This window comes from Rhagoletis zephyria, unplaced genomic scaffold (genome assembly GCF_001687245.7).
Source record: "Rhagoletis zephyria isolate East Lansing unplaced genomic scaffold, Rhagoletis_zephyria_1.1 Rzeph_scaffold_07694, whole genome shotgun sequence".
NCBI classification, from domain to species: Eukaryota; Metazoa; Arthropoda; class Insecta; order Diptera; family Tephritidae; genus Rhagoletis; species Rhagoletis zephyria.
This window is the reverse complement of record NW_016164776.1, coordinates 4,925-17,113: the sequence shown is the minus strand read 5'-3', so window position 1 is coordinate 17,113 and position 12,189 is coordinate 4,925. Positions and strand designations below refer to the sequence as shown.

General features: G+C 38.4%; 1 protein-coding gene across 2 annotated transcripts; it reads left to right on the top strand.

Moving 5' to 3' along the window:
• Positions 1-3,345: 3,345 nt before the first annotated feature.
• LOC108374416 (uncharacterized) lies at positions 3,346-11,666 on the top strand. 2 transcript variants are annotated; one of them, XM_017630398.1, is made up of 13 exons: positions 3,346-4,068; positions 4,273-5,319; positions 5,379-5,550; positions 5,623-6,093; positions 6,152-6,286; positions 6,588-6,672; positions 6,761-6,950; positions 7,028-7,178; positions 7,626-7,755; positions 8,964-9,268; positions 9,545-9,797; positions 10,648-11,021; positions 11,099-11,666. In XM_017630398.1, the coding sequence occupies exons 1-13, from the start codon at positions 3,560-3,562 to the stop codon at positions 11,306-11,308; spliced, it is 4,032 nt and encodes a 1,343-aa protein (XP_017485887.1). In that variant the 5' UTR covers positions 3,346-3,559; the 3' UTR covers positions 11,309-11,666. The 2 variants fall into 2 exon arrangements, with proteins under 2 accessions (XP_017485887.1, XP_017485888.1); XM_017630399.1 differs by lacking the exon at positions 3,346-4,068 and adding an exon at positions 4,186-4,199.
• The last annotated feature ends 523 nt before the right edge of the window (positions 11,667-12,189 follow it).

Genomic DNA, 12,189 nt, shown 5'->3' with positions numbered 1-12,189 from the left:
GAAAATCATATATTTAATACTTGCGACGAGTATTTAATGTTCGGCTCCGCCCGAACTTAGACTTTATTACTTGTTTGTTTTTCGGACCGTTGAACCGAACCGAAACCCCGGTTCAAAGACCAAAAAAACTGCTTTGACGAACCAATCCAAAAGTGCAAAAACGGTTCGAACCGCTGAACCGAACCGACAAAGTTTTGAAAACAAATTCGAGTCAATACACTTTCGAATTTCTGAGCGTATTGAAAGTTGGTTTATGCATCCATTTTGAATCACCGCGATCTTGGTCAAAGCGCTTTATGTGTCGCTATAAACAAGGTAATAGTCACGAAACTATGGGCCAAATATGGGAAAACTGCGTTTTTAGTTTTTCACTCTGTCGTCAGGATTAATTCAAGAAATTATTTAAAAAAGCAGTGCAATGTAGAGTAACAATATGCGAGCGAAAATTCTGTAGAATTCAAAGACAATAATTTTTTTTTTGGTTTACAAGGACGAGTAGGTAATTAAAATGTGATTAAAAAAATTTATATTTTAAGTTAATAAAGTTTGCAGGACGAAATTCGGCGATGAGGTCGTGCGTATATTAGTCCTCAAACAATAATAAAAAATAAAAAAATATTGCAAATTTTCAAAGATATTTAAGCACACAATTTGTAAAGGACATATTCCATACCCATTCCTCGTTATGCACCAAAAAATTTATTCTGTAGTAATTCTACAGAAAAGTTCCTTTTAAATGATACCCTTACCGAATTTTTAAATAATTTTTTAAATAACCATATTTATGTTAAATTCAAAGTCCCTTTACAAAACTCCTGACGTCAGAGAGAAAAACTAAGTCGCAGTTTTATATTCGCGGTAAATAAGCTGGTTTCAATTAAACAATTAAAGCAAATATTACCATGAACTATTGTGAACACCTTTTGGTGGCACTTCGCTACTTTTTGAAAGGTGATTGAATTCTTCACTTTTTTCTCCTGCTTTCAAACAACATGACTTTGGGTGGGAGTGTCAAATTCTAGAAAAAAATACTTCCCCGCAAACATATTTTGAGCGTTCAGGGTATATGAGGCCGAAAGGAGTCCTAGGTAGGTAAGAAAACAAAAAATTGTTTACTCTTATATGAATCTTTTAGGATTCATATATGGTCCAAGTTATCACCCAACATCTTGTGGCAATAAAAAACAATAAAGATTTGAAATGTATATCTAAACTCGTTTATACAGAAATCTAAATTAATTAGAAAACAAAAAATGAGCAAACGTAAGCTGCAGCTGCTGCTATTTAATGCTTGTTGGAATGTGTATATGCACGTATGTAAGTATGTATGTATGTTACTTGAAAGGAAATATTGCTGAATGCCTTTGCAAATATAGTGCGTTCAATAAAGAGCGAAATACACCACACAAGCGGCTTGTCAAACATTCTTCAAACCTACTTTTCCCATTTCGCCATACACCATGCAAACATGACTCGTTCAAGCAAAGAATTTTAGTTTTCTTCCAGTTCGCAATGCTAAATATTATGGTTTTCTTTCATTTTCCTCTCTTACGTCCTTACTCGGTGAAAATTTCGTTGCGAATGAGGCGATTTTGCTATACACAACGCAAGCGGTTTGATCAAACATCAACATGGCGGCCAGAAAATCAAAAAATTTTGATTTTTGCTCAAATTTCCCTCAAGCGGTTTGTCAAACCTTCAAACACCCCCATACACAGCACAAATGGCTTGAAGCAAAGGGAAATTTCGCTTGGTTTGTCAAACCGCTTGTGTGGTGTATTTCGCTCTTTAGACTTAAAGAAGAACCTAAAATAAAAGTCCGTATGAACATAGTAATTTATGAGGCCGATAAGAGCCTCAAAAAGAGTCTGAAATGATTCATATACATATGTGGCCAACAAGAGTCCAATATGACTCATATTGAGGCTCATTTGATGTATGAATTTAAGCTTATAGAAGCCGACCTTCGGAGGAAGGGAAACACCCTCATATCGGACTCTTAAATGAGTTCATTATGAGCGTAAAGAGCGAAATACACCACACAAGCGGTTTGACAAACCAAGCGAAATTTCCCTTTGCTTCAAGCCATTTGTGCTGTGTATGGGGGTGTTTGAAGGTTTGACAAACCGCCGTATTTGTGNTTGCTTCAAGCCATTTGTGCTGTGTATGGGGGTGTTTGAAGGTTTGACAAACCGCCGTCAAACCTTCAAACACCCCCATACACAGCACAAATGGCTTGAAGCAAAGGGAAATTTCGCTTGGTTTGTCAAACCGCTTGTGTGGTGTATTTCGCTCTTAATGCCCTCGAAATAGGACTCCTTATAGACTCATTTATGACTACAAATGTTTGCTGGCTTACAAAATGTTTAATAATTTAATCATGGTGGAAAACCAACTGTCTTCATAGAAAAGTGTGTGCTGTTTGTTATTAAGCGCATGCACATGTGTGTGAGCCGATTTTCGTACAAATTTCTGCACATGCACATAACATATTTTTAAAATACANGGCTTACAAAATGTTTAATAATTTAATCATGGTGGAAAACCAACTGTCTTGATAGAAAAGTGTGTGCTGTTAGTTATTAAGCGCATGCACATGTGTGTGAGCCGATTTTCGTACAAATTTCTGCACATGCACATAACATATTTTTAAAATACATTTTTTTTTTTATAAAACGGTATTTTTTATAAAACGGTATTTTTTATAAAAAAATTCAATAAAAATTGATATGTTGTTTGTGTTTTATATGACAGAAAACATATTAAAAACTATTTTAAGATTTGACGATCTTTAGTTTTAGATGCAGTTATACATTTTGAAATAAGGTCTTTCGATTGGTGTTATCAGTTTTTAGATATCTACTGACTACAATTTTTTCGATAATTTAGTAAAAATTTAGTTGGGGATGCAGTCATATTAAACTAGTCAATATCTTATAAATGGCGTTCTCCATTTTTGGATATCTCCTTTAGTTTGATAGTTTGATTTAGATATTGAGTAAAAAGTGTCGTTAATTTAGTAGAAATTTTGTTCACATTTTGTCGTATTTCATACAATGTGGCTGAAAATTGTGGACAGAAAATTGTGTAAAGAAAATCCTTTAAAAACTTAAAACTAATTAACAATAAACATTAAAAATTAAATAATGTAAAAATTTGGTGAACTAGTAAAATTTTCAGAGACTTGGGAGAAAATGTATATTCGCCTTTTTGAGAAATTGCATTCCAAACTTCAATCGCGATTTCCCACAACCTACCGAAATTAACATACGACAATCTTTTACCCAGGCGACGACATGTGCCTGTGCTTTTTACCAAACGGCACACACATGTGATGTGAGCAAGTTTTTAATTTTTTATATGCACAGCACACGTGTGTGAGCGTAAAATTTTAGCATGTGCCGCGCATGTACGCATGTGAAAATACGAACCCTGTTTCATTGAGACCCTATAATATTCTTTGATTACCTCAGGCGATTTGGGAATTTGGGGGAAATCTCTCGTTCTTACGGAGGCAAATACGGATGTCCGCATTTGCGCCACGATTACCACGATCCAGATGTCAGTGGAGCATATGGCAGAGGCCCGTTTCAACACGCCAATCGCCGGCTCTGTACATTTTCGTTGGTTAGCACCATCAGAGGGTGCGGGTGGAGATACACTCATATATTCTGATCTATATCATATACAAGCCGAAAGTTCTGATGACCACTCCAGCAAGCCGATGACACGTCATAGCTGGAAAATTTTTGTAACGGATATATTTAAAAACGATCATCATCGCACCGAAGACAACTGCAATTTCCTGCAGCTAGTTTTCGATCCTCAAGGCTACGGTGAGAACAAGGGTATTGGTGATCTCGACGCCAGATTGGGAAAGATCAACGTCGCAAAGAATGCATTGATCTCTCCGCAGCGCGCTACATATAGAGATGATAAATTTGTTTTACTGCCCTCTGATTTATCGATACCCCATCGGACGCTGTACTTAGTGCTATTCGATGATCAACATCCAGACAATTTCCTGGCATGTACACAAATTCGTCATGTGCAGCAGTTGACATACAAGTAGGAATTGCGGACATAACTTGCTTTTAGGTTCCAAACTCTTATTCTCATTCCTTATTTTCTTTCTTCCAAGAACCTTTTTGAACTCTGGCGGCATTAAAGGAGAAATTNGTGCAGCAGTTGACATACAAGTAGGAATTGCGGACATAACTTGCTTTTAGATTTTAAACTCTTATTCTCATTCCTTATTTTCTTTCTTCCAAGAACCTTTTTGAACTCTGGCGGCATTAAAGGAGAAATAACTTTTACTCAACGTTCCCGTTTCGATCCTACCTTTCTCAATTTTACAATCGAGTCAGCTGGTAAACAAGCACGTTTTGTAAACCGAAAATTCGCTGAGGACGTCTCCGCATTTCGGGTACATTCTCTTCCAACCATCCCGCATCGTAAAGGTTCGCCCGATTATTGTGAGTCTACCGGAAATATTTTTAATCCACGTGCTCTCGGCAAGGAAGTTATACCACCGCCGGGATTTGGTACCCAAGATCAATACCCCATTGGCGATTTAAGTGGAAAATTACAAAGCCGCAATAAGGACTACTATCACAATTATCTTCTGCCAGGCGTTAGTTCAGAACTAAGTGGTCTCTACTGGGACACATTTTTACCGTTACAGGGGCTTAACAGCATCGCGCATCGCGGTATGGTCATCTTCACGTACAATCGCACCAATGTTGACAACATCACTGAAGCACCTTGGAGTTGTTCGACAATAACACAATATCGAAAGAACGGTATCTATCAGAAACCAATGGTTACGGCACAAGTATTGCTGCGCTATCCCGTGGTGGGCAGAGTTATCTTCCGGCAACCGGCGGAAGAGCCATGGCAGGACACCTCAGTTATATTTGAATACCTTATACACGCCGATGGATCCACACAAAACAACACCTTTGAGCATCGCTGGGCCATACATACTAATGCACCTGGCAAAGATTTTTACGATTGGCAGAACCGTTGTCTCTCTGCAGGAAACGTATATAATCCACACAAAGTTCAGTGGGGAAATCGTTCAGTTGACGATTTATGTAAGCCGCATCTACCGGCCATGTGTCGTGTGGGAGCCTTGGACACACGCGTGGGAACTTTGACAATAGCAGGAAGAAAGAAAAATGCGGAGCGCTTAAGCCGACTTATGTTCACCGATACAAATTTACCATTGTCTGGGCGACATAGCATTCTGGGCAAATCATTAGTAATCTATGACGACTTTGGTCCGAAGGCACGGGGCGAACGGCTTGCATGTTCAACGTAAGTGAAATTTGGTTTCATTAGATTAAAAGGGTCTCAATGTTTTTTGAATAATGTAGCATCATCGGGCATTTTCGGCGCAAAGTAGTGGCAAAAGATTGGTATGCCAATGGAGATGAGTTGACTGTAAGCGGACGTCTTGAGATCACACAGCAGTCGGAATATGACATCAGCAATATCGAGGTCCAGTTAAAGGGCCTAAAAGAAACTAGCGGTTATCACATACATATGGTAAGTACTTAAAATCTGAGAAATTCGGTTGATGTTTTATAATAAGCCAAGTCACTTGGGGAAATTTCTTAGACACCGGTTGAAGCGAATCTTGAATTTCCCTGCGAAGATACTACTCTTTATGGGCACTGGAACCCCTACAACGTGAATGCAAAGAACTCGCCCCCTCCACGACAAGGGACGACTGATCAATATGAAATGGGTGATTTGAGTGGCAAATTCGGAACTCTTGATGACGTCACCCAGTTCGAAGATACCTACAATGATACCAACTTGCCACTTTTCGGTTACAATAGTGTTATCGGGCGCTCAGTAGTAATACACAAGAAGCGCAGAAATGCTCGTTGGGCTTGTAGTACTTTGGAGCGTGGTTACAGTCCTAGCGAAGCGCGAGAGATACGTGCCATTGCATCGTTTCACCACCCCACTGGTTATGCTTATGGTTATGTCAAAATGACACAGCTGATACACATCGACGGCAGCCAATCGGAAACGGTTGTCGAGGTAAAATTACGACATCCGGGAAAAAACGATAGAAATATGGTAAGAATAAATGATGGAATAAATTGGAGCCAAGCGGTAAAGAACTCTCTATATTCAGACCTATAACCATAACTGGCAAATATATGTGAATCCTGTTGGGGTAGATGCAGCTGTAAAACCCACAATTACACGATGTGTTGCCGGTGGATATGTGTGGAATCCGTATTACACTCAACTGGCAGATCCCCTTAATGTGAGCACAACTTGGCTAATATACATATTGACGGTACTTTGGCAAAACCTCGTATCCCAGAAATCACTACTACTTCTTATCTCTTAAAATTAGTTCAAAATAGTCCTTTACCAAATAGTCAGTATAAAAGTTATTACACATTATTTTCTGTTACTATTTAATAGAGAGATTTTTGTTAGAGAGTATTGTTTGAGAGTGTTTTGAGATACGAGGTTTTGCCAAAGTACCCTCGATATAGACACGTATACTTATTTAGTATTGAATATGCAGATACACATAATGGATGCTTTTTAAATTATAGCGTGACTTATACGAGCAGGAATGTGGTCCCGATAATCCATTACGTTGTTATGTAGGCGATGTGGGGGCGCGACTTGGAACCATAAGTACATATTATCTTAAAATACCTAATGCTACTTACCACATTTCGTCACATAACTCCCTCTCTCTCTATCCCTCCCTCGGTTGTTGTAGACCTAGGTGTTGAACGAGTCGTTCTTACAGACTCTAACTTTCCGCTCGAAGGCCCTGTGGGAGCAATAGGCCGCTCTATTGTGATCTTTGGCCCTGATCATTCTTCGGAGCGTTTTGCCTGTGCTAACATTGAGCCAGATCATAATGTTTTCAAATATGTTAATTTGCAGAAACCACCAAGATTTGTTGTGTACGTCCCGTTTGTACAGAATTTTTAATTTGTCTGATCTTTCTTAATGTCTATCTATGTTGCATGTTTCTCTTCAGAGCGCAGTTTCTGGAAGAACTGCGTTCCGTGATGGGTATACCAGAATGGATGTTGGACGTGGATGCGCGTAAAACCAAGGAGTTGCATGGCGGCGCTTGCATACAAATGATAATACATTTCAAAGGGCCCCTGGCACATCGTTTAGAACTGGTAATCTACAATTCATTCGAAACAGTGGTGGATCCAGCGGGGGGGGGGGGGGGTTGGGGGGTTAAACTACGTGTCAGTCAGTGGCGGACCCACGGGGGGTGTTTTAAGATGACGCATATGTGTGCATAATATGACGTCTATGTATTAAAACGACCCCCCGTGGGTCCGCCACTGACTGACACGTAGTAGTAGTTTAACCCCCAAAACTCCCCGCTGGATCCGCCACTGATTCGAAATTATGTATAACTTAGTTTTTCGGAATTTAGGGGAATCTGTAAGTATTGGTAGTGTACATACATTTGCATGTACCTAAATTTGTTCCTTCCAATGCTAGACAGCCAGATTTCTTTACATTAAACGCTCTTCATGAGAGATCAATATTTGAAACTATTAACTATTAAGTTATTGCAAAAACAGTTGTATAATGTTTGCTTACTCTTTCCATAGGACATGTCACGACTTATAGCTGCCGGACGTCTGGATGCTCCCAGTCTATTCATTCCAGGGTACGTGAATGCCAAGAGAAAGGCCACAATTTCATACAGAACTTGTGGTGTAAGAGATCCGAATGAGAAACGTAAGTAAACAGAAATATTAGTAGATCCTGAATGTACATACATTAGATCGTATCACGATATGTGGGCAAAAAAAAACTGTCAAATGTTCCGATCGATTTCGAACTAAATTGCATGGCTTCGGCTCGAGCTGGCTGTTTTAAACTAAGCCAAGCCAATCAAATGTCATCCAGCTGTTCAGTAATATTCAATAATAAAATCTAAACGCTGTATACGTGGTCTAAGTTTAAACTTGGTCTGAAATATGGCCCTAAGTGTTTCAGCAATGATATGCAAATGCTTCGATTTGTAATGGTTTCAAAAATGTTTTCAAAACATCGAAAACAAAAGATTTTGAATTTATATTCGTGCTATTTATTACCGTTGATATTTGCAGACATTTGAAAGAATTTTATCTCATTATTGTGATGCGGTCTAATGCGCGTACATAAATCCCTTTCGAGTGCAATTTGAGCGTAACGGCCATGTGGAAAACATGCAATTGTGCAAGACTTGGTATTTTAGTAATTCAGCAAATTTTGTATAATCAAAATAAATATACAAGTATATCCATTTTCATATTGAAATCTAACTAAAATTTAAGAATAATCTCATGCTAAAAATCTTTACAGGCACTAAGTCATTCACCGGCGGTTTCTCCAACAGTTCCAACATTCCATCTTTTCCAAATTATCTCATATTCGCGTTTTGGATCGTAAAAAACTTATTTATGTATACCTATAGTATTCAGCAATAAATTTGTTATATTAATATAGGACTTTAATGTGATGTGATGTGTGCGTGTGGGCAAGATTTTATTAACTAACTGCCGTTTTTGTATATTTTTCCATTCGTTCAATAAACAAATAAACACAACTTATTTATAAATTCTCTCTGCAACACATCAAGCAGAGCGCCTCCTTTGCTGTGATTCTGTCACCCCTCAATCGTGTGGGCAATCATCTACCCTAAGTTTCTCTCTTCATGTGGAAATATGTATGTATGTATGTATTTATGTACTATTAATTTTTATGCTTCTCCAATGCACTGCGCCTGCGTCGAAACATTCGCCCTTAGTATCGATTGGAAACGGACCGATTTTTTTACAACACAAGTTCCAAGTGTGCACTAGCCAACATTCGTGCAAAAATTATTCTCTGGCCATTGAGTGAAGCAGCAGTACATTAAAACTTAACAAATTTGAATTCAATAATGCATTGCGTTTTTCTAGCGTTTTACTTGAGTTTAGCCGTTACGACTTGCAGCGCCACCATTCTAAGTGGCCCGTACCTATTTTGGGGGCATCAAAGCGTAGTTGCTTTACAACCGCGCGCCCTTGTCGAAGCCAGCGAGGACGACCTCACCAATTTGTTTCAGGACGTCAAAGCGATTGTGATTTTTGTGCGAAACGCCACCGGACGCTTAGATGGCAGTGCTTATCCAAAGTTCCAACAGCTGGTAAAGAGTAATGGCTGGGCCTATTTGCCGCAACATTTTCTCGCCACTGAACCCTTCAACTACAATGCCAACATAGAGGTAAGAAATCACATTTGGTAGTGTCATGCATTTACAAATAATTATGCGAAAATATAAAGAGGCCAAATGTTCGAGTAAATATGTATGACTATACATACATACGTACAAATGTATGCACATAAAGATGTCTTCACAGACGCACAATTAGGTGCATATGTTCATATGTTGATGTACACAGTTGGGCATGATTAAGAATATTCAACCCCCCCCGTCTGCGACATCCTAGTCCACGGCAGTGGTAGTATCTATATTTTTCAATTTTCTTTTCGTCCGAAGGTCATCAATCTAACCGGATCTGCTGAGGAGGAAGATCAAGTACTCATATCTGGATACGATGACGCTGTCGCCATTTACGGTGAAGGCGAGGTACTGGGCATTTTAGCCAGTCGGGAGGAGGACACACATTATATTGCCAAAAGGGACGCCAAAGATCGTGACGAACGCACAGAGGAGGAGCGGGGGGCCACAACGACCTCTCAAACGCCAACCGCTGAGGAAGAAGACAAAACTTTTATTTACGTAGCAGTTGGTGAGAACACTAAAATCTTAAAAAAAAAAAAAAATGTATGCCCACTCGGTTTTTTTCCATACCACCTCCTAAATCGTATTACATTAAAAGATGAATTCTTGCATATGTGTATATATAGCCATAGGATTCTCGGAAACGCTCTAAAGAATTTGATGAATTTTGTACACAGACAATGTTTTGAGTGTTGAATAACCCATTCCAAGAAGACTCATATAAAGCTGCCACCTATTCGAAATTAATTATAAATTAATTCAAACATCATAGCATGTGTATCAAATGGAAGGTATTTTAAAAATCCCTAATTCAAACATATTTTCAGGGGGGTTGCCACCTATTTTGAATTGCATATTTATTGAATTTTTTGTTTAGAAAAAAAGGTAAAATATTACTATTGATGTGTACCAAGAGAAGGTTCTTAAACAATGCTTTCCTTGTATACAAAGTGTTATCCCTTAGGATAATAGTGTAGGGTTGCCACTTATTTTCGATCATATACAATTTATCTAAAAGATCGCAATATGGGTACGAAATGAGGAGTATTGTTGAGAACTTTGGTCCAAGCGTTCGTTTTACTTCATTTACTTCATTCATTACTGTAAGTTCATTAGTTTAACAGATAAACCGTTGAATGCAACTACCATTTAGTATTTATTGTTAGGTATGCTTCTTTATATGTATTGTTCCACAAATAAACGACCGTAACGAAACGTTTTATGCAACGGTTCTCAGTCTTATTTTAAGTTTTTATTTAGCTTGCACACATACATATGTACACATGTATCACTTATTCGGCCGGTATATTGTCGCTTAACATTTAAGTAATATTCACATCTCCCTCTTAATTACTCAGGTCAAAAGGCTGTATTATATGTGACCTCTGCTCCAATAATAAACATCGCCGGCAAGCTCAACAACACTAAGCTTGTGTCGCACAATAAGGATGTCACCTTCGATGATCAAAGGGGAAAGGGTTACGGGCGTCTCAACATTATTTTCTCGGTGGATACACAGAAGTTATTCTTGCGCTTCAACTTTACATTGAGTCGTGGTTATTGGTACATGAAGGCCGTTGAAGTGGAGTACAATGAATACAAATCGGTTTTGCCTGTTGTGGGTACGCTTTACAGCATTCCTTCGGCACCTATTGGCTTCTCGTACCGCTGCTCCTCGCGTAATTTACAATTTGGCAACGAGAGTGACAGTCTTACCATAAGTGACTTTCAGGTGGCTAGCAATACACTGATAATGCACATTTCTATATATTTAACTGTCTGTTTGTTTTCATATATGTATGTACATAGGTCCAGCCCTGGTTGAATGGAGTACCGCGCTTTGGCGACGTTTACGATTGTGTTGGATTTACCACTGCACCCATTTGGGCTGGCATATTAGTAACGCTTTTCCTAGTTGGCATTCTGTCGATTGGATTAATTGTATTGATGGACATTAAAACACCAAACCGATTTGAAAGCTCTCGCAGCAAGCAATTGTCACTCTTTATCCAGGAGTAATTGAAATGAGCACATTAGTCCAGAGGAGCGCTTCGTGCGCTGCTTGCATAATCGACTACTAACCAACTACATATATGTAAGAAGAAAACTATAGGATATGACGTAAACAGTTGCTAAAAGTTAAGCTTCTACGAAATGTTTATATTAATTGCCTACAGCGTCGCGAATCCTCTCGTACTCTTCACACTAGCTTTAGAGTTTTTCCTTATACATTTATTATTTATTCTAGTTGCCATGTACATTTACATTATATTGTTTTATTGACATACATATATATCATGTTACATACATACACACTTACGTACTTACGTACAGTGTATGTGCTAATGTGTCTGTTCCAATTAAACACTGAATATTCAAATAATTTGTTTCATTTCATGTCGTTAGCAGTAGCAACCGATTTCAATTCTTATAAAAAAAAGTTAGGTATACCGTTAAATTCTTCATGATCCAAAGATGGGAACTTAACCAAATTAGTAGTCACGTGGTCCAAAGATATGCGGTAACATACATACATAATAAGGTCGCATGTAATTAAAGCAAAAACTTTTAAAGACAAGCTTTTATTAGTCGTCAATAAAAAAAGTAAACTCGAGCCCCGCGGCACCTAAAGGCTGAATTTGCGGTGGAGTTATTTCTTCCCATTTAAGTAATGTATGTAGGTACGTTCTAACAATGAAAAAACAAATCGGGCCATAAATGCGCATTTTACAAATAAGTTGAAGGATTCTCATATCCAAAACGCTAATTACGACCATGATACTCGTATATAAAGTATGAAACTACTGTAGTGGCGTAGCTTGATCGCAGATATGGGGACTTTTCAACACTGAAAACTATTTAAATTTCGGAGAGTCCTGTAATACCTGCTCCCTTTAAAA